Source organism: Ambystoma mexicanum, chromosome 10, assembly GCF_040938575.1.
Source record: "Ambystoma mexicanum isolate Mex_15411 chromosome 10, UKY_AmexF1_1, whole genome shotgun sequence".
NCBI classification, from domain to species: Eukaryota; Metazoa; Chordata; class Amphibia; order Caudata; family Ambystomatidae; genus Ambystoma; species Ambystoma mexicanum.
In genome coordinates this window covers 1,606,869,512-1,606,892,460 of record NC_090932.1, presented here as the reverse complement: position 1 = coordinate 1,606,892,460, position 22,949 = coordinate 1,606,869,512, and the positions used below count along the sequence as shown (strand labels likewise).

The 22,949-nt window shown below is 44.9% G+C and overlaps 1 protein-coding gene and 1 long non-coding RNA gene across 2 annotated transcripts in view; one reads left to right on the top strand and one right to left on the bottom strand.

The window, feature by feature from the left end:
- MAPK1 (mitogen-activated protein kinase 1) overlaps positions 1-9,637 on the bottom strand; it is an 806,732-nt gene extending 797,095 nt beyond the window's left edge. The window contains exon 1 of the mRNA XM_069619984.1: positions 9,274-9,637. Coding sequence (XP_069476085.1) covers positions 9,274-9,386 — 113 coding nt within the window. The 5' untranslated portion in view covers positions 9,387-9,637. The remainder of the gene's footprint in view (positions 1-9,273) is intronic.
- A 74-nt stretch (positions 9,638-9,711) lies between these two features.
- The window catches only part of LOC138492665 (uncharacterized), a 68,252-nt gene continuing 55,014 nt past the window's right edge, over positions 9,712-22,949 (top strand). Inside the window, exon 1 of the long non-coding RNA XR_011276244.1 lies at positions 9,712-9,798. This is a non-coding gene — a long non-coding RNA (uncharacterized lncRNA). The remainder of the gene's footprint in view (positions 9,799-22,949) is intronic.

Below are 22,949 nucleotides of genomic sequence, written 5' to 3'. Positions count from 1 at the left end.
TATTGCTTATGTTTTTGCACGTCAGTTTTAACAGATTGTGGTCACTTTCTACTGTTGGGATTACTTTCAAGGTCTGGATGTTATCTGACAAATTGCTTGAAATGCAAATGTAATCCAGGATCTCTACTGATTGTGTTCCCTTCCAAGTAGATTTTGCTGCCATTTATTTTTTGTTCGCTTTGAGAAAGAACTGTCCTGTGGGTTTTTCTTTACCAGTCATTTCATGTTGCACATCTGATGAAGGACATCGGACCTTGAAAGCTAATGCCTTCTTCCATCTCTAAACAGTAGTTTTAGTTTGTGAAATCTTGTGAGAACTTGGGCGTAAATCAGTCTCACCTCATAATCTCATCTAAAGCTCTACCTACACTCATCACTAGGTTTCCTTAGATATTCCCATATTCTATTTCATAACCAGAAAGTAGGATACATTGTTGCCAAATCATACAAGTAGAAAGCACTTTGTGACAGTCCACATGACCAGAAATCAGTTCAATAAAATTGGTATAAATCAACAAACCGACAGTATCCCACAAGTAGCAAAAGGTCAAGAATATGTAGACGAAAACTAGAAAACCCAAGTATTACGATTTACATCTGACTGGTGCATTCATCCAGTTACCCAGGTTAGTGCATTAAAAAGGCATAACCTGCCCAAAATGCAAACACGCCTCACCATACACCCCACGTAACGGCTGATCGGATTTCTGAGTACTCTGAGGAAGCAAGAGACGTTAGAGAGGAAACGCATAGGCTGCAATGGAGCAAAAACAGCTGTGTGCTAGGTCAAATCCCAGAAAAACATATGTTCATTACATGAGGGAGCCCTGGTCTGAAGAAAGGGGCATCATGCAGTGTCTTGAGGAATTATTTTAGTAATTGATCATTTTCATCAGGTGTTTCCTGAAGGTGGCAATTCGGGTTGCTTAGGACCATAGCCAAATTGCTCAAAAGCTTCAGTCCCAGAAAGTCTTGCCTCCATAATGCTTTCGTTTGATTGAAGGAGCAAGCCTTTCCTTCAATTATTGGGGGTTCTTTGTAGCTAGGCCTGATCGCATGAATTGCCTTATGAATTTTAAACAAGTTGCCCAATATGCTGAATGGACTGAATAATAGCTTGAATAAGTGGAGTGGAGTACTTTCAACGAAGGAGTGGTGTTGCCTTGTCTTTTGTCCTAAAAACAACCTATATGCACAGTTTTATACCAATTGAAGTTGCTTTGGTAATATCTGAGCGTGCTTGAGATCACAAGATATTACAATAGATCTTGTTCGGCAGTAACAATGCAAGGACTATGAGGTCTACTCTGGGGTTGAATCAGTAGATGTGTTACATGAGTCCGAGTAGAACTGAACAAACTAGACTTGGAAAAAACTTTTCAAGAAACTCATCGGAGGGAGTGCAAGTCTGTGAAACTCAAGTTACAGAATAGCTAGTGTAAAAGAATGCTGTGGTCAACTGCACTATAGACATGGGTCATTAGGTTATGACTGCCAAATGACCATTATCAAGGGAGCCCTTCCTAAATGTCAATTTCTGCATTATTTTAAAGGTTTGATCGATTACGATGTTTTCACCATTGGGCAGTCATAGTTGGTCTGAAGGACCTTGGAGCTCCTGCATTACTTCAACAGTTGTGAGACATTCTTTTTTTTTTTTTAAATCTCACCATAATCCTGTTCCCTCAATACGTATGGGAGGTCCTTCGCAAAAGGCTGCAGCCTTATTGCACAATACAAAAACGCATTTCCCAATTAACATTTTGCAAAGTTGGGGGCATGTGTAGCCAGAGCCCCAGGTGACAGGTGACGTTCTCTGTGGATCCAAGTTAAAAAAATTAATACAAAAAGCTTGAAGCCCACTTTGCATTTTGTAATTCGAGCTTTTCGGATTTCGGTTGTTTGTCTCCTGCTGGGCATCTAATGTATGCAGGGGACACCCCCACAGCCCATAATAGCCAACTACGGGAGCGGGGGACAGCCCACAATCCCTGCTCCCCTTGTTCAGTATTATGGGATTCAATCTTGTGCATCAGGCCGAATGCACACTAATTGAGCATTTGGTCTTTTCCCCCCCAAAATATTTTGGGGTAAACCAGCTCTCTGCTTGACCAGCCAGGTGTTTTCCATCCGCTTAGGCTCAAAATGACTGTGGGCACACCAACATTTTGCACAACACACACCCTGGAAGTTGCAGCCCAGGTGCCCAATGCTGCACTCCTAACGGGATAGTATCCCAGGTCAGTTAGCTCAACTAGAGCGGGAAAGAAGACTCAACCGAGTCAGTTATCCACAATAGTTGAGGCGATAAAGTTGCGATTTCCGTGCCGAGTACCATGTAATGGTGCTCCACAATTTAACAGAATCTTATAGTGTGGTGACTGACCAATTGGCGTGATTCATGGGTACTCGAACATATTGCTGTTTAGAACCTGTCTAAACAGTTATTATGCCGATGGTCCCTTAGCCGTTCACATTCTGTCTGAACAAACATATTCATGAATGATAAGTATACACGAATGCATATTTGTGGATAACTGACTCAGTTGCGTCTTCTTTCCCGCTCTAGTTGAGCTAAATGACCTGGGATACTATCGCGTTAGGAGTGCAGCATTGGGCACCTGGGCTGCAACGTCCAAGGTGTGTTTTGTACCTTTGTATTTTGGATCTCGAGTGGCCTCGAGACTTTGCCAGCTGCACCTGAAAAACTATTTTACTTTATTAAACAAATTAGTGTACCACCCTATACATTCACACGGTTGTTCCATTGAACATGTATTTGTAACATATAGCAGTGCCTCCCTCCCCCCCCCTATTTTCACACAAACATTTTGGGCATTTCGAAGGGGTAAACATGCACTAAATGGTTGAAATGTTTTCCGCAAAACGTGGGCAGAATGTCTCCCAATTTGCTTTATGCACTGCAGCCCAAAACTGAGCAATTTCACACACCGCTGGTGGCAGCCAGTATTCATGTTGCGGTATCGTTTTAATAAAATACATCCACATTTCTCAATTCATAATTGTGGCTGAAGAGGCTCTTCATTTGTTCAGTCATGAAGGTGTATGTGCTCGGGTGGTGGCTAAACAAACGAACAGTATGTTTTTATTCAATGTATGCTCATAGAACAGAAATGGTGATACTCGGCTGTTTCGTCATTTCATTGGGGTGTATATCTACACGTGCTGCTGTGAACATTCCTCATCCCATACATAAATCTGCCAACGAGAGTGTTTTTTTTTTATATATACAAATAGGTCCCTGCTAATGTTTTGCAAAACCTAATCTTCCCTTTAGAAAAAGGGATACAAAATTCTGATACTAAACATGTTGGACAGGAAAAAGAGTTCGTTTTTATTTAGATTGTCTTTACAACTCCCCTGCCATTGAGCAAACAGAGGTCAGCTCCTGAAGAAAGTTTAACAATAATGTTTTACAAATTTACTAAAATGAACAGAAAACGCGTTGAGGTTTAATATGAACAATATTCGTATAATGTGAACATCCAAACTACAGATGTGATGAAGTTCATGAATTTTTTACTTGAAATGTTTTAGTATACATTTTTAAAAATGTATCTTTTGTCAAAAAAAGAATATCAAAAAAATAGGGAGATTAATTTCTGTGAACAAAATGAGTTTGAATGGGGATAAAAATGTTGCCGTTTCAAGCTACTAGCCAGAAATAAAAAGTTACTCACCCCTCAGTTTACCACACTCGCACAGAATTTCTTACTTGCCGAAAGTCAATTATCACTAGCCAATGACTAGTGAGAGAAAACATTTTGCGGCCTTTGTTAGAACCTATTAACCACCTGTAAAAACACTCCAGATTGGTTTATGTAGAAGGTGTAGTCAATGTCGTGAGCTACTAGGGTGCACGATCCGGAGTTCTCCGATTTAGTGTTTGAACATGCCTCATCCATCCAGGGCTTATAAATGACAAGTACCGTTTTACAACATGTTAGGGTTACACCCAGTAGTGTACCCTGGACTTGTGCCCGGCTTACAACCGCTACCTTTTGCTGGCAAATGAATAGTTAGGGCATCTTGTAGCGCACAGAAAATGTGGAGAGAATGGGAGCAATCAGTAAGCAATAAGAATACCGTCTCAGTACGGTTGCTAGAGCTAGGACGGACGCGGAATTCCTCCGAGAAGTGGTTAATGCCAATGCTTGCCACTTTTGTATTCCCTCATAATCGGGTGTAGGTGCGAGTGCTGCGCCATGATCATCACAAGAGTAAAATAGAATCCAGCCATGATGAGCTGCTTAGTGTGCATAATTGCATAACGGTAATTAGGGGCTAAATTAACCATGAATGCTTTAGTGCGTTCATTCCAAAATAAGTAGCCAAAAGAATATATAACAAAAAGAAATAAATGTAGTCCTCTAAATATTTATTGCAAAGGTGAAACTGTTACACCACAATAAAATAAATACATTAAAAAAACACGAATGAGACTGCTTCGCAGCCACGTTACACTGACATATGGCAAGTACGGGAGGGAGGGGGGGAGGAGGGCATGGGGGGGGGGCACAGAGGAACACAATACAGGCATGACAAAGCCTCAGCAGGACAAACTGTCAAGAAGTGCAAAGGCATGTACCAGAAGACGCAGCCGGGTGTTTTAGCAAAATAGCCACAAGTTACGTAGAAGGCCTCTTCCCCACCCCCAAAGAATAAAAAGGAAACTAGCCAGCAAATGGAAATCGACAACATGTGCACAGTCCGCGCGGCTAGGGGCAGCACCGAGCCCCAAATAGACAGACAGCTTCGCGGGCGGCAGCCCCGTGAATACAGCCTGCACCAAGTTTCAGGACAGAGCTACCCAGGCAAGAAAGAAGCCGCCCACTAACGTGCACAAAATGCTCCGTGAAACGCAAAGTCTTATTGTTTTCTGAAGCTAACCGCTTTTCCCTTTCCCGAGATAAGAAGGAACGAGTTCCATATGCGGGCCCCAGCCTATCTGCAAAAGCAGCACTCCACTCTCTAAATTCTGAACTCCTCGGGGGAGAGGCCAGATCAATGTGTTCATGAGGAGGGCCTTCTGTATGGGAGCCTCTTGAGCGGCAAAGGTGAGCTCGGGGTTGCCACTTTGATTGCTGCCCTCATAACTGGTTAGTCACATTCATTGGAAAAATCAAAAGACATTGTACAGTAAAGAACAGTTCGTTTCTGCGTTTACTGATATTCCAGCAGTCCATATCCACCAATCATAGCGAATGATAAGCCGTGATTACATGAACCTCAGTGTCGCAACCCTTTGACCTTTGCCCACAAGGTACAGGACCCAGCACCAAATGTTTAAACCCTTAAACGGACAGCCTCGCTCAGGGTTTGAAACTGAGGGGGAACTATTTATGCTTTAATGGTAATACATAATGAACATAGCTATATCTGGATCTTATGTGGAAGTTAGGTTTGGGGAATGCTATGTACTGGCTCTGTATTCCCCAGTGGTAGCTCCTGGTCGCTGGTTGACGAGGGATATCCAGGAGCCATTTTTAACTCCTGCTTATACAATCTGAATGTCGAACCCTGCACGCTTGCATCTGAACACGTTGTATACCAATGTTAAGAACTTATACCAGACACCCGAGAAAAGACCAATAAAAGGGGCTTTAAACAAAGCTACCACTTATAAATAAGTATAGATACAAATACAAGTGGTTCAGCCCATCTTAATATGATGCATATAGCTCTATGTTCAATTTCTTCCATACCACTGGGCTACGTATGCCAGAGGTGAACTTGCACTGAGAACGTCTTCCCAATATTTTTGCAGTTGCATTTGTAACACTGGAATGCCCTACTCTAACAACAAAATAGAAACCCTTCAGAACTACGCAGTTGTAACTCTCGCCATGGTGATCCTGACAGCAAACAGTAATGAACAAGTGCGTAGAGGGAACTCATTAAGCTCCAGGAAAATGTGCCAGCCTCTCCAAAGATCGCACTACATTTAAAGCACTGCCCCTTTGATCAATGCACACTTGAGTGGAGTATGCAAAGTTTCAAAAGCAACAAAATTTCATAAACATCACGTCCCCAAAACATTCAGAATATGTGAAAAGAACAAGCATGCAATTGATCAGAGAACATTCTTGGTTATAACACGACGATAGGATGGGCATGTAATAAAGGGAGCAGGTTTGATGATGCCAAAAAAAGGGTAGATCAGTCGGCAAGCTGTGCACAGTTGGGGGCACTAATCAAAGACTGGTCGCTGGCATTTTGGGATGAATACAACAGGAACATCGAGGCATTCACGAGTGGGTCCAGTAATTCAAGAGATTAATGGCTAGAAAGTCTACTACAGCAGTGGTAGCTAGATGTGTGGTTATAGCACTATAAGTAGCAAAGAGATCATTGGGCCGATATGATATGGCATTTATAACGTGCCTATACACAAGTGTTTCAAGGCGCGACAAGTCAAGGGGGGGAGCAGAGGGAGGACAAATTACAACAATCCTACTAGGCCAAATGACATTCAGATCGTGCAAGTGCAAGGGAACGGGGAGGAGAGAAGTGCGGGACAAGGAAAATGGAAACAAGTAGTTCAGCCAACATGTGGTAAGTGCAGGTACTCAGAAGTGCAGACGAGTGTCTAATAAGTGCAGCAGAGGGGACTGTAGTGTTACAGATACAGAGCACAAGTGCAGGAGGTGCCAAAGGCAGGGCAGGTTTGTAGCAGGACAGACAGGGACCTGGGCCCGAATTCAGAGCGTGGCTAGGTGCCCAGTGTGTGTAACAGACAGGAGCTAGGAAGAGAGAAGGCAGAAGCAAAGAGGAAGGTCTTGAGGTGCTTCCGGAACCGGAGATGGTTCTGCTCAAGTTTCAGAGAGGAAAAGCCGAAGAGAGAGATCTGCCCTCAACTCACTGCTTGGAGAGGCGACTGACCCTCGGGGAGTTGGAGGAGCGGAGGGCCTGAGTAGGAAGATATCTCAGTAGAGAGAGTTGGAGGTATTGCATTGCCTGGCCCAAGAAACCCTTGTGGACAATGCAGAGGGTCTTGTACTTGATCCTTGCCGCCACTGGGAGCCAATGAAGAGGTTTCAGTGCTGGAGAGATATGGCCCCTGAGCTTGAGGCCAAGCACAAGGTAAAGATACGAAAGGAGAAGTGCTGCTAGTTTAGCCATGGTAGACCAAAACATTTCGGATGGGACCTTAACACCCCAGGATACCATCTCCTGGACTGAAAAAGTGGGTGCATAAGGTGTTCAGAAAATGTTAGCGGGAGCCAAAGAATCTTAATGAAAAAAAAAAATCAATTCCACCACAGTACTCTATTATTCAAAAGAGCAAAACTTCTACCACCTAGTGGTGTGGAGTAGGTTTTTGGGTGCACAAATGTCAGAATTGTCCACGTAGGCAATGCCTGTGGGCTCGAAAGGAAGTTGGTGAATTTTCAATGCAAGATATGGAACAACCATCTGGCGGTATCATTGCAGGCAAAGTTTATAATTTGTTGTTTCGACAGACTGGAGAATAATGGCATGGGTAGTACAATCATGCCAGCTAACGATTTTCAAGGTTCGCTATCAAAGATGGACTGATGTGGCACTGCAATAGGTGCACAGAAGACAACCATGGTCGAAGAGGCATTTAAACAGGAGGATTTTCAAGACTCCCAAAAAGCTATGTGTATGCATACAGCGATTAACGTACTATACCAACAGAAGAGAGCCTTGATAAAAGGACTAGCATTGGTTGGCCAGACGAGGAATGGTTTCAGCAAAAGGAGACTGGTGGGGCAGGAACAGGATAAGCCAGCGACAACAGAAGCTGTAAAATATAGATGACGGAGAACAGCAAGACAACATAAAGGCAGACATAGGGGAAAGATTCCAAGTGGCAGCAGACTAGAGGGTGGGGAGGTGGCATACAGGGCTCCAAAACAGTGACTCCAGGTAAATACCAGGACAGCTTTGGGAAGGATTAGACATAACCTGCTTTAATTATCACCCACAAACATCTATGGTTCCAGAACAGTCCGCCTTGGGTGACCACGTTCCACCCATGATATTTTCCAATTTTTTCCATAAGGCAGGCTTGCATGGGAAGGGCAACGCTGTGATGAAGCACATGCTGTGGTTGCTATGGGAGACTGACTGAAGGTTGCTGCAAGATCGGCAGAGAGAAACCACCATCTATGTACCGACTAGGCATCTTTTCCAAAGGGATCCAACAAAGATTCAGACCCAAATAACTCTCCCATTCCCCTGGGGATGAATCCAGATGTACCTTCCAGAATACGGTCTTCCGTTCAAAGTGAAATTGGTTAATCGCCCTTCCATATTGATTTACATGCAACCTGCAAATGACAGGTTAAAAAAAAAAAACAAAGGGGCGACTCAACTGCTCGTCCTTCGAAGATTAGTTGAAAGTTAAATCAATGTGGGCTGGGGGGCAGAGACACGGTATTTACACCATCGCAAAGCTTTAAGTACGCTCACATATATAGAAGCATCTACAGATGGAACTTTACTGTAAACCACACCCGTCTCCCCATACCTGCACAGCATTTAACCCTTAAATGTTTTTTTGTGACTTCCTTCCGCAATTTTGTAAACTCCGAATAACAGGTCACTCAGTGTAGCGACATAATGCGAATATATAACACGAATTCAGGTGCAACAACTTGAGTCCAGCACTTGACTCGCTAATTACACAACGATTCGAGCAGCAAGTGCTTATCTCGCCGAGCTACCTTCCCCGCGTTGCTCATCTGTGCAGGCTCACCCCACTACCCCATTCTATCCTCTTACAGCCTCAACAACTCAAATAGAGCATGTGTACAAATGCAGTCTCACTCTTCCAGCCACATCTCCTTTAAACCCACTAAATCCACTTGTGCAAACCACTAGAAGTGGGTGGGCAAATTCTTACTATGCTTCCTGTCACCAGTGCAGCCCCAAACTGCCCCCACACCCCAACCACCTGTGCAGTTCAGACTTCCCACCAACCCACCTGTGCAGTCCCACCTGTGCAGTCCAGACGTCCCCCCCAACCACCTGTGCAGTCCAGACGTCCCCCCCCAACCACCTGTGCAGTCCAAACTGCCCCCGAAGGGCAGCTTTGAGGTTCCAAACGGATACCCCCGGGCACCTGTGCAGCCTCACCCGCCCACCTCCACCAGCATTCACAGATGGCCCCCAGTCCAGAACTACATGCAGCGCACCATGCCACCTGTGGAGATTTCATTCCGGGGCACCTCGCCCCCTCCTCCATTGGAGATGGCGAGTCCCCCCCCTCGCGATGGCACTTACCACACCATGCCGTAGGCTCCTTCCCCGATGTAGGACAAGCTGGTGTAACGGGGGCCGACGTCGAAGGCCTGCCCCCGCACGATCTCGGGTGCCCCGCCGTTGGCAGACGCCATCTTCCACTGCTCCGGGTACCACTCCTACGGGGGCGCCGCGGCCGCGGGGCTGTGCTCGGGCTCCGCCGTGCGCGCGCCTGCCTCGCTCTCCCCTGGTGGGCAGCTCGCGCCGCAACGGTCACAGGAGCAGGGAGCTCGCGCCGCCGCTACCGCTGACGTGATGGCACTGGCACTGGGACTGCAGCTGCGAGGAGCCAAGCTAGCTGCAGCAGCAGCGCGATCGCCCAGGCCACGCCCAGCAGCCACGCCCACCGAAGCTCGGGGACGTCGCGTGCGCGTACTTGACCGAGACCAGTTAGCGGGCAGGCTCTGCGGACGAAGAGCGCAAGCGCGCCGAGAGCCGAAGGTGGGAGTTCGAGCGATGGACGAGGAAGAAGGGAGCGAATCTCTGACCGTGGCTTCTGCATCTTGGGTGCGCATGGGCGGGGCACTGTTATCGATAAGGGTGGTTGCTAGGCGGAGTGGCACTTTATTTTGACTGGGGACCTCCCTCGTTGCATTTTATTCTGCATCTAAGTGAAATATTAGTTATGCCTGACAAGGTGCAATAGACAAAAAATGCACAACTACTCTTAACCTACCCAGATGAGTGTTTTACCTCTAAAATCCAAAAATAATCTGACCATCAATAGGGAAGGCAAAGTGTCTCCCCACAGCTGAAGACCCATCCTTGTGGTGGCCCACCATGGGCCACCTGGGCGTGCCAATCCAAGTCTCGGGGTCATCCGAATCACCAAAGCTGCTGTGGGCACGCAGCCGACAATCCACAGAGAGCATACATGCCAACATTCAGATGCACCTGGGAGGGAGATTTCCACAGGGAAATCGGGAGACGCATATTTACCCATAGGAATGCATTGGGGCTACAATTATTTTAGGCGGAAGAGTTGGCATGCTTCGTCCGGATCACCGGCCGCTGGGGGCACCAGGCATGTGGCAGCCTCGCCCCTGGGGGCACCCAGACCTGGGTTGCAAGGACATGCCGTGTTCACATGACAAACCAGCAATGACAAAGGGACACAGACATGAGTTCCCACTTCCTTTATTAGAGGAGTGTCACATGATGCTTTTCCTTAAAGGGGCAACATGACCACATTTAAATGGGCCAGACACCACATCCCTCCGTTATTATTAAAAACACATAAAACAATGACCCTCTTCACAGTCTCTACTACTGTGGTGTAATCCAGTCCGCGCACCACCCGTCAACTACCAACTACCAAATCACTGCAAACCTGTGGTGCATTCCAGTCCACACACACATCGAAGATGCCTGGATCAAACTGGCTGCTTGCGCTGCTGCAGGACAGGAAGAACACATTCTCCTCATCTTCTGCCTCAGCATATTTGTATAGTCACTTCCTTTGCTCCTCTGCCACCTGGACTGCCGCCACCCTAGTGTCATGAATCGCTGGGTGTGCCCCTTTTGGGCCTCATGGTCCTTGTCACAACAGACTTAAACAACTAATACCTCCAATATGGCCGGCCAACGCATTCCCTTCTCGCTCCATGTGTTGGACGTAACCCTTCTCTATATCTAGACCACGCCTTCTGCGGCTCCGCACGTCTCAATGCTATGGCGATTAGCGACCAGACGTGTGCTCCGTAGCTCACGGTTCTTCTCCTTTCTACTCTGCTATCCTTTCCTCGAAACCCTCCCCTTCTTCTTCCTCCTGGATTCTAGTTCTAGCGAACTTACCTTGCCTCCTGGATTCCTGGATTCAACCTCCCGGAAAACTGAACGCATTCTGGATTCGGCAGAGACACGGGCCGCCTTCTTCAAAACCCGATCCATCCGAAAGAAGGCAGCCTCCAAGAACACCGGTAAAGAACGGATTCAGGTGAGAAGGGGGGAACTCCTTGACAGTTTGAGACGCCACCCAATCGAAAGCGATATCGACATGGAGGCTGCCGTGCAGGACTTGATGCGTAGTATGCAGGAACTGTCAACCGAGGTATAGAATCTGAAAGCGGAGAACGCCGCTCTCAAATAATTGGTTCTATCCCGGGATCCTGCTACAAAAGAGAGTGTTATACTGGGCGGAGTCGTGGATAAATACGACGGCTCCGCAAAGACCCTTCGTGCATTCCTGGATTCGTGCTTGGTTCATTTTACCTTCAAGCCTTACTATTTTGCGACCCCCAGGGCCAAGGTGGGTTTTATAATCTCTCACCTTTCCGGGAATGCCTTAAATTGGGCCACTCCCCTGGTTAACTCTAGCGATGCTCTCCTAGATGATTATGATGGGTTTATACGTGCCCTAAAAGACATGTTTGACCGCCCTGAGCAGGTCTATAGTGCACAAGAACGTTTGTTATACTTTCAGCAAGGGACCCAGGATATGCTCACGTATGTGACCCGATTTAAACAACTGGCAAAAGAAGCCGACTGGTCCACTGAGGCGAGTTCTACCCTGTTCAGGAGAGGATTGAACGAAGAAATTAAGGATGAGCTGGCCAGAGTGGCACGACCAAGCTCATTCCAGGCATTAATGGATCTTGCCATGCAGATTGACTTCCATTCCATTTCCTTAAAGGGGCAATAGGCTCACATTTAAATAGGCCATTAACCACAACCCCTGGTGCCATATTCATGTCCACATACCTATTTGGGAACGACTTAGTTTTTCTCTCTCTGTACCCTGGCACGGCACATGTAGTCTTTAATTTACAAGACTAAAAGTCCCTGAATTCAAATCTAAAAAACAGGACTGGTCTAGCATTTCTCTAATGGAAAGTGGGATGTATGGTGTCCCGCCTTTCCCACCCCACAAAAAACATACCTCTAAATCATCTTCTAAACAATACAACACCCTGTTGTGTCCCAGCTCAGTTTGAGCTTTCGAAATCTCATACATTAGTCCAAGAAATATACAACTCTTCTCTCGGTGGGAGAGCGTGAAAAATAACAATATTTTTCATGGAAAAATCGGGACTCTCCCGCCTAAATTGTGAGGGTTGGCATGTATACTATAATGCTGGCGCAAGCCCTGCTACCCTTTACGTGCTCTCATCTGTGAGACTGGCCCTATACTATGCTCCATCTCCCTTTCTTAGCCCTCTACCTCTCCAACAGCTCTGCCTCCCCCCTTGCCTACCATATCCTCTCTTGACTCATCCTCAACCCAGCACTCTGGCGTAGCTTGCACTAATTCTTCGGCAGCCAGTCCATCCTGCGCTTCTTTGCATACCTTTTGCACATCAAACAATTCTCATTTGGAAGGAGTGTTTGGTCTTGTGCACGTCGGCTCCTCTGACTAACTACTCTCTGACTAACGCAGCACTGCGAGCGCTGCTCTTGCTGCCTGGCCGCTTCCTGGAGGAGGCGGGACCTACCAGCATCACATGACGGATCACGTGATTTCCTCACTCCTCACATTGCCGGCATCACCGCCCTTGCGGCGTGTTTCTTCTCATTTGGAAGGAGTGTTTGGTCTTGTGCACGTCGGCTCCTCTGACTAACTACTCTCTGACGAACGCAGCACTGCGAGTGCTGCTCTTGCTGCCTGGCCGCTTCCTGGAGGAGGCGGGACCTACCAGCATCACGTGACGGATCACGTGATTTCCTCACTCCTCACATTGCCGGCATCACCGCCCTTGCGGCGTGTTTCTTCTCATTTGGAAGGAGTGTTTGGTCTTGTGCACGTCGGCTCCTCTGACTAACTACTCTCTGACGAACGCAGCACTGCGAGCGCTGCTCTTGCTGCCTGGCCGCTTCCTGGAGGAGGCGGGACCTACCAGCATCACGTGACGGATCACGTGATTTCCTCACTCCTCACATTGCCGGCATCACCGCCCTTGCGGCGTGTTTCTTCTCATTTGGAAGGAGTGTTTGGTCTTGTGCACGTCGGCTCCTCTGACTAACTACTCTCTGACGAACGCAGCACTGCGAGCGCTGCTCTTGCTGCCTGGCCGCTTCCTGGAGGAGGCGGGACCTACCAGCATCACGTGACGGATCACGTGATTTCCTCACTCCTCACATTGCCGGCATCACCGCCCTTGCGGCGTGTTTCTTCTCATTTGGAAGGAGTGTTTGGTCTTGTGCACGTCGGCTCCTCTGACTAACTACTCTCTGACGAACGCAGCACTGCGAGCGCTGCTCTTGCTGCCTGGCCGCTTCCTGGAGGAGGCGGGACCTACCAGCATCACGTGACGGATCACGTGATTTCCTCACTCCTCACATTGCCGGCATCACCACCCTTGCGGCGTTAAGCCCTGGAGGCAGTAAGGGCTGGAGCCGCTGTTTGGCTGTTCGGCTGTGAGCGGTGAGTGGTCTGAACCCAAGCTCTCACCTGCTAACCACACTTCCATTTATCTGGCTAGTTTCCAGGGTTTGGGGTGGAGAGACGGACTCTGGCAGCTCCACAAGCTGTCGGGCGTTCCCTTCCCTGGAAACCGTATAACTGCCTCAGACTATTTAGATAAATATCATTGCTTCGTGAAGAAAGAGGCAAAAAAATCCATCCTTTCTAATTGAAATAGCCATTCGAATGCTCTCCTGGGTGGTGTATTAAATGCGCCGGCGCTTTTACTATCTTAGATCAAACAAGCTGGCGGCAGCTCCACCCTCTTCCCCTCCTTCAGCTTCTCAGAAAAGAACAATAATGGGCAGTACACCGCGTCCACAAGTGACCTCAGCTTCCCGAGTTCCCAAAATTACGAGATCTAAAGCAAAAATAGCGTCTCGTGATATACAAGAGATGCTTGCCATTATGGGCAAAGATAAAAGGCCCTGTAGCAGTGAATTACCTGATAATTGTGCTATATCTGATATTCCATCGTCTATAATGCAGCCTAAACCTAAGCGCTCCATTTCAGATATAACTATACTGAAAGATAGCGAAATCCCAATACAACCGGCTTCTTTGCAAGACTACTATACTGATCTGGGGAAATCAATAAGCGACAAAGATCCACAGACCACAAAAGACGTGAGCACACAGTTACCGCAGAATGATAAATCCATGCCCATTAGCAAGCCTTTAGTTACATCCGGGTCAAATGGTCTATTAACTCCTGCTGCTTCATGTATTCCTTCTATGTGTGGTACACCTTATAACCCTACGGTTATAATATTGGCTGATGAGTTTATTAAGGTTCAAGATGAACTTAACCACTGTCCAAATTCATCCTTTATCGATACTAATGCGGTGCTTGAAGCAAATTACGAACTACCAGAAATCTCCCACATATACTCTGATGACGAGAAACATATGTCTGTTTCTTCATATTTAGCACCTACTCCCAGACGGTCTGACACCATACCGAAACCCATTCTTTCTCCTTCCATGCCCTTGCCTTTTTTACTCCCTCCTTCTACTGCATGTCTATCTTCTACAGTACTAATTGAAACCACCTTGCACGCTATGAATCTGGCTATATCATCATTGTTTAAACTATGTGAGTCCTTGAATGAAAAACTTAAAATCCAAGATATGCAACTTACTAAATTAATTAGATGGCAATCACAACTACATTTACAACAGTTGAAATCATTTAATGACACTGCCCCCTTCTCTCCTAAAAAATCAAAGTTAATTTCTGCTGTACTATTACAACAGGAACCAACTAATGATCCTTCCCATAATCCATTAGAAAAACCAAAACTGTCCATGACAAATACGGCTACATCTACTCAATTTACCCACCCTACATTTCCACATATTATTCGGGAACTTCATTCCACTACTGAGAAGTATGCTCCTGTATGTCCATCACCTAATACTCTGCTGCTCTCACCATCAGCGAAGGAATCACAACCTTCTAAAGAACTATTCACAATTTTCTCGGGTGCTGCCCCGACCAAACAGACTCACACTAATCCCTTAAAAAAGAAAACAAAAAATCAACCAAAGCGGCACATTCCCTCCTCGATCGCCAAATCCTTTTTGAAAGGGCTAAAACCGCCTGCCATAAACAAAATGACTTTAGCTGCTAAAGCAGTACGAGATAAATATGCAAAAATTGCTGCAGAGAAAAGCTTAAAAGAACCTGTAAATATACAACCTCCAGCTGAACATTCACCTCTAAATAATATTGTGGCTCTGATTGACAATGAGTCTGCGATAATTGATAATCACCCAACATCAACCAGTGCTGCAAAAGTGAAAGATCTATCTGACACTGAGTTATGTTTAAAACGCTCAGAGCTGCGTAAAGAAATAGACCTTTATTTAGAAGCTAAAAGCCTTAAACCTACTCCGACTGAATCTACCCTTAGTGGTGGATCTAAAATCAAAGATAGTGCTCCCTCCCAAATTGGAGCCAATAAGTTATCTCAACTCAGATTACCCCCTACAATAAAACCAGTACCACACTTGCTTTCCCTTCCCCCCTTGACAGATGTGAATAAAACGGATCAATGTAATTCACCCTCCGTGCCACCAACCTTAGATCATATTATAGCTTCAGCCATTGAACAATACATGTTAAAATATCACCAGCCCTCTGATAATGGCACTAAGTATGATGAAGGCGGGCAGAAATTACCATCATCTATTACCACTTCGAATCTAAACCAATCTGTAGTCGCTGCCTCATCTTCAAAACAAACTCCATTTGCCCCTACTAAACACGTAAGTCCTCATGCGACTCTAACCTCGAATCCAGAGAGTACTCTGAACAGACTAAAAAAACCTGATGTAAAACCAAATTTTCACTCACTAATTATTAAATGTAGACCTTTGCCGTATCACTCATATGACTTGAATCGTGCTAGCCTTCTAGCTATTTTTGGTGATATATACGCTTTAGAGGACATCAACTCTGCCGATATTGAACAAGTCGAATTCTTAAATAATAACGATCTGTCCTTTGTGCGAATCTGGCTCCGCTCAAGAGTGGTTCTAAACACCATTTGGGCCGCTCGCGCAGCCTTGTGGGATTTGGGTTTTGAGTTTACGATCGACTACCAAAGAAGCTCTGCTATCACAGTCCCATATAAAGATGCACAACTAACATTGGTCACCTCCACTAAAGTGAACTCGAGTGGTTCACAATGCAAACAACATTGTGAATGTCGGTGTTCTACCTCCCAAGCATAGCGTTTCCCCTAGTGAGCATCTTTCATTGCTAAGCTGGAATACTAGAGGCTTCAAACATCTTCTCTCCGATGCTGTCATTAAACTAAGAGAGTACAATTTTATATTGTTACAGGAAACATGGCTAACTAACTGCCCATCATGGGATGGATACTATCCCATCCTAAATCCTGCTATTTCTGCAAATAAAGGTCGACCAATGTCTGGCCTGTTAATCATGTTGAAAACATCGCCATCCATGAGTGTTACTTCACATGAATCCTTGACTCCGTATCTCCAGCTAGCACAACTATCCATCGACGATTGTCAATACGCTTTGATTAATACATATTGGAATCCAGTTGCTCTTTCTACTGTTTCCTACTTGCGCTCCCTTGAACGCTTATGGGAAAAAATACATCAATACAAGAAACAAACGCACATAATTTTAGTGGGAGATTTAAATCTCCATTGTCTAAATAGTAGCAAAGTGTTATCTGACGATCGAGTACGAAGCTGGAATGCGTTTATACAATCGAAAGACATGATCATGGTAAACGGAACATTTCCTGAGGATTCTCCTCCCCATCCGACATGGAAAAGGGGTAGTTCCGTGGCTATTATAGACTTCATTTATGTCAGCCGCTCCTTGTTCTATCTCCTAAAAGGATTTCAGGTTCTGCCATCTTCCGCCAGTGACCACAATATGTTACATCTTCACTGGCCACCGAACTGTACTGTTCAAAACACTGCTCCATCTATGACATCTATAACAATGGAAGGAACTCTTGAAGCGAATCTTGGTCGAAACCGCCTACGATGGACCAGTACGAAACTATTACATTTCACAGATTCTCTTAAAATATCAAGCGAAACCTCGCTAAACCACTGTAATTCTGATATTGATTACACAAAACTAATGTATCAATTTGCCAGTTCTACTAAGATAACAAGATCTTCGGTTGCAGCTCACTCCTATAACCAAGATATGCAGAAAGCGAAAGCTCTATTTCGAAAAAATAAAAAAGCGATTCAATCTCTACCAGTGGATCAGCGCTTGGCCGCTCTTAAAGCAATTAAAACCAAATATAGGAACTGGAGAAGAACTTATCGATCTCTATTATACCAGAAAGATGGTGAGGCAATGTTAGCTAAAATGTTGACTAAAAACACTGCAGGATGTTGGACATTAATATCAGACACTTGTAACACCACCCAATGTCAGATGCAGACTAATGACGTTGCTTCTACCACATGGATCTCCCATTTTACTGATCTCTATGCTCTTCTCCCTTCTACCAACTGCGTACCTCCTGTAAAACTTGAGGGATCCTTCTCAATTGATTTTACAATAGATGATATTCTTAATCTTATCCACAAAGCAAGTAGATCCCGTGCTCCAGGCCCCGATGGCCTTTCAAATGCCATGCTAAAAGAATTTCCGAACCTATGGGCCCCCATCCTGTTTGAAATCTTCTCTCAAGTTGTACTTACCCAAAAGATCCCCAAATCATGGTGTACTTCATTGATTGTACCCATTTATAAAAAAGGCGACAGACAAAACCCCGCAAACTATAGGCCAATTGCCCTGTTAGATGCTCCTGGGAAAATCTTTGCCTCATTAATTCTAAGAGATCTTCAACAATGGATTAATTCATCAAATATGAGAGATAGGTTTCAAACAGGATTTGTAGCTGGTAAGGGAACGGCTATTAATATTGTCTCCTTGACTGCAATCAAGGCACTTTGTTCTCAACAAAAACAATCGCTATTCATTGCCTTTGTAGATTTCAAGGAAGCTTTCGATTCTATAGATCGTAATCTAATGCTGCAAAAACTGTTACTATTGGGTTGCCCCTATTCTTTGGTTAAGTTAATATCTATCTTCCATGAAAATACATCAGTTCATATTCGTCTTACCCGTGACGGGATATTAACCCGCCCCATTTTAACATATCGAGGACTAAAACAGGGATGCATTCTGGCAGCTACATTGTTTAACTTATTTATCCTTGATATGGGTGAAAAGTTTCAGAACGTTAACTCTGATGCTCCTAAATTGGACCAAGAACAGATACCATGGATTCTTTATGCAGACGATCTTGTTCTATTATCAAAAACTCCTGCAGGTTTGCAACGTTTGATTAATGGATTATCGGAGTATACTGTAGAAAATGCTATGACTGTAAACTTAACGAAAACTCAAATTATGATATGCCAAAATCGTAAAATGACAAAACACCTACAATACAAGTGGTATTTAAAAAAAGAGCCGATTCTTCTAACCTCAACATATAAATACTTGGGCATTATGATCACCCAGGATAACAATGATAAGGTGATCAAAAAAGAACTCGAACTAAAACTGCAAACCCTAATTTCCCAATCTAAGGTCATCTTATATAAATTTGGAAAGTTTACATGCAATCATATAATAACATTCTATTCCATGAAAGTAAAACCCATTATCTCGTATGGCTCTGAAGCTGCATCGATGCTGCCCCGTTTAGTGTGGGATCGATTAGAAGGAAAATATTGGCGCTCAATTTTTAATTTGCCTGCCTGTGTCCCCATTGCAATGATTCGTTTTGAATTAGGGCTGCTATCGCTATACAGTACTATTGCATGGAAATTGATAGCCTTGTTGAGAAAATGCATTCTGTCATTACAATGTCTAGACATATCCGGTATCTTGGGTAAATATTTACTGTACTCTGATCATCAATACCCAAAACGCTGGTTAAACACAGCTATAAATATCCTTTCAGATGCGGACATTTCCGTAGATATTTTAATTCATAATCCAACGCAGGCTAAAACCAAATTATATCGGCAAGACTGGATACATACCTTAGAAAAATGTTCCCACTCTAAAGATTGGAACACTGCCCAGTTTGGCCATAAAAAATTTAGAGTTGCGGAACCATACATTTTAAAATACCCATCTCCAAAATTCAGAGATGACTATATTCGTTTTCGTCTAAATTTGTGGCACACAAGGGATATTTTATTTAGGCGAAAACTAATTGATGTCAGCGAGAACATCTGTCGCTTTTGTATGGATCCTGCAAACACAGAAACGTTGAAACATGTTATTGTCTACTGTCCTGCATTATATGTCACACGTTGTAAATACTATTTCCATTGCTTTACAACGCAAACTGTAACTAATATGGAAGAATTATGGCTATTGATTTTTGGTACAAAGAGAATGTCAATTAGATTAGCTACAACGGGCTTTTTAAATGAAATATATCCAAGGTGATTGTGAATGCTGTCATGAGAGAATGGTGATAGAAGGGAAAGAAAGAAAGGGGAAAAAAAAAAAAAAAAATATATTGCTGCTATAAAAATTTTTTATATATTGGGCGTCAGGTGCAAATTTAAAAAATATGTTATATATAGATGAATTGAATTGCAATATGTTTTTTATATGTTTTTATCTATTTTGTAATTGTTGAAAGGTTGTTCTATACAGCCAAACAATAAATAAAAAAAAAAAACAAACAATTCAGGATATCACACCCCTCATCTACTTCCACCTCCCTATCCTCGTCACCACCCCATACCACTGGGACCTGTCATGAATCATGAGATCACATCACTTTTCCCAGTGGGGGAGCCCTTCCCTGTAAGGCTAGGGAGGTGAGGCCTCTATCCGATAGTTGCCCTAGTGGTGGTAATAAGCAGGAGAACCTCACAGAGAGAGAGACCCCTCATGGGGATAAGAACTCCCATTCCATGGCAGAACTCCTTTACCTTCTTACCTTTTGAGTCCCTGAAATCCCTAAGGTCTGTAAGAAAAACCTCTGACAGTACTACTGTATGTTATTGTGACACTCCTTCCTTTCTTCCTGTAAGACCTAACTCATTGTTTTATGAAAGTACTGTGAAGAAGAATATTACAGGAGTCCTACAATCTACTCCTTCATTTGATATCAAAAGTACTGGGAACAGGTGGCCCTGAGGAGGCCTGAAGAGTGCATCATGGATACAGACAAGGGACTATAACACTATGCTGGGGAGGATCCAGCTACCTACCACAATAACAAACAAAGGACTGCCCAAAAGAAAACCAGGGAAGCAAGAGGGAAGTTCAAACCTGGCAGCAAAGACGCAGGACAGAGAATCAAGTCCTTGGTCAAGAGGACATGGCTGGAAGGTCGGAGGAAGCCTTGTGAGGTAGAAGGTGGCCCGACCAACACAGAAGTTACAGACCGGTTAATGGTGACGGGGCCTCAGGGAGGTGGAATGGGAGGTCCCTTAACGCAGATATAGAAGAACTGGAGACCCTGCAGAACCAAAGCGGGGTAGTGAGCAGCTGAGAAAGAGTGGCAGCAAATGGGCAAAGCAGAAGAGCGGCCCCAACATCCCAGGAAGATCCAGCAATGACACCCCAGGAAGAAAGAGGTAATGCGGATGCAGTAGGGACTTTGGGGAGAATAACCAAAGCATCAGGGGTGATCTCTCTCTCTCATCTCAGTAATTGTTTTAAAGATGACCAAAGCATCGGCAGTGATCTCCCTCATCTCAGCAATTGTTGCAAAGCTGACAAAATCATCAAGAGTGATATCCCTCATCTCAGTAATTGTGGTAAAACCAATCAAAGAGAAGGACGCGTTGGGAAGAGTCACCCTCATCTCAATAATGGTTATAAAAGTAACCAAGAGAGACTAAAACTTGCGAGTGGTCTCCCTCATCACAATACTTTTTGTAAGAGCAGGCAAAGTGGAGTAAGCATCGGGAGTGATCTCCCTCGTCTCACTAATTATGGCAGAGCTCACCAAAGCTTCTGGAGTGATCTCCCTCATCTCAGTAATTGTTGTAAAGTTGGAATTAAAGGACAATACAGACCCTTTCAATAATTACACATTGTGGCAGGATTTAACAATAGCTGTGTATCTATTAGCTTATTGACACAAGCCCAAAGTGTGGTATTGCTTTAGATTTTTCAACAAAGACTGAATAGATTGATGGTGTGAGTTGTAAGGAAGGCATGGTATCAAACAGTGAAGACAGACACAAGTGATCACAGTTCAAGGGTGTTTATTGAACTTCAAGTGGGTTGGTTAAACGCCTATCTAATCCTAAATCTGAGGATGGTAGCAAGCTACTACTATCAAATTATAATGACGCAGTCCTAGTGGAGTCTCTGTCAAAATACAAGGGCCTATACTAATAAACCTATTGCCGATCCTTACTTCTAAATACAAATGGTGTGGAACAACAATGTTGGCAAAAGAAAAGTGTTCAAGAAATATTATGTCAGGATAGTTGAGCCGTTGGCTTCCCTTCCTCATGTTTTCAGCACGGGACAAGGCAGTACGTTTGAGCTTTACACACACTCTGGCTTCTTGGCCACGAGGAAACAGGTCAAAGCACAGGTATCAGGGCATTCTGCCAAAGTCTTTCTTCCAATGACAGTCTCTTATTGCAGAGGGCCTGACGTGACAAACAAACACTTCTGAATCAGGATTTTAACACTCACAGGTTTGCATTTGGTCTCCCTCGTTCGAGCTCGGACCACGGGTCTCCCTCGTTCAGGATCTGACCCCTTTCCCACAATGTTCAGAACTGGTCTCCCTCGTTAGAGCTCAGACCCATTTGTATAAAAAACTGAAGACTTTCCATTGTGCGATAAGTTTTGCTTAAACCGTTGCAGGACCATTTCGATTCACTTCATCTCTCAATCTTTGTCTATTACTTTAGCTTCTGCCACTTCTTGGCTGAATACCTCACAGAGACCTTCGATTGAGCACACTCGCGGTGCCGGACCACTCTGTCACAAATAGTGCATCTTCTTTGCTACAATCCAAACATTCTATAGCCTTTAGGCTTTCCTTGCGTCTTTCATCACACGCATTACCAGACTGTAATCTTCTAATTCTTCATTGTTAGGAACTGTCCGGCACCGTCAAGCGCGCTCCATGCCTTTCCCTGTTACTATTCAGATGCTTATTGTCTGGTATGCAGAGCCGGCCTTAGGGGAGCACCATGCCCGCCAGGGCGCCATTAGCCCCCGCCACGCCAGCTCGCAGGAGCCTTTCAAGGGCTCCCCTGAGCTGGCGTAGTGGGAGAAGGTGCGGCAGGCCGGCTTTTGCTATTAAATGCACCCACGGCGGCGGGCACATGTAATAATAATAGGGTGCTGTTGTCAGCACCCTATTGTTATTAAATGTGCCCCTCCGCCGTGGGCGCTTTTAATAATAAAAGGGTGCCATTAGCCCCCCACCATGCCAGCTCGGGGGAGTCTTTCAAGGGTTCTCCCGAGCTGGCGTAGTGGCAGAAAGCGTGGCAGGCGCCCATTGTTATTAAATGCACCTGCAGCGGCGGAGCGCATTAGCGAGTGGTTGCCAAGCAACAGCCAAGGACACTATTCCACATCTACCATAGCATGGCACGCAACATGCCTGTTCACGTCCGCACGTAGTATACTAACGTGATGACATGACCAGGAAGTACAAAAGCCTCGTAATCCGGATGCAACGGTTTCATACCGCTGAATTCAAGAACCTGTGATTTGACCTTCAAGACTATTCCAAGT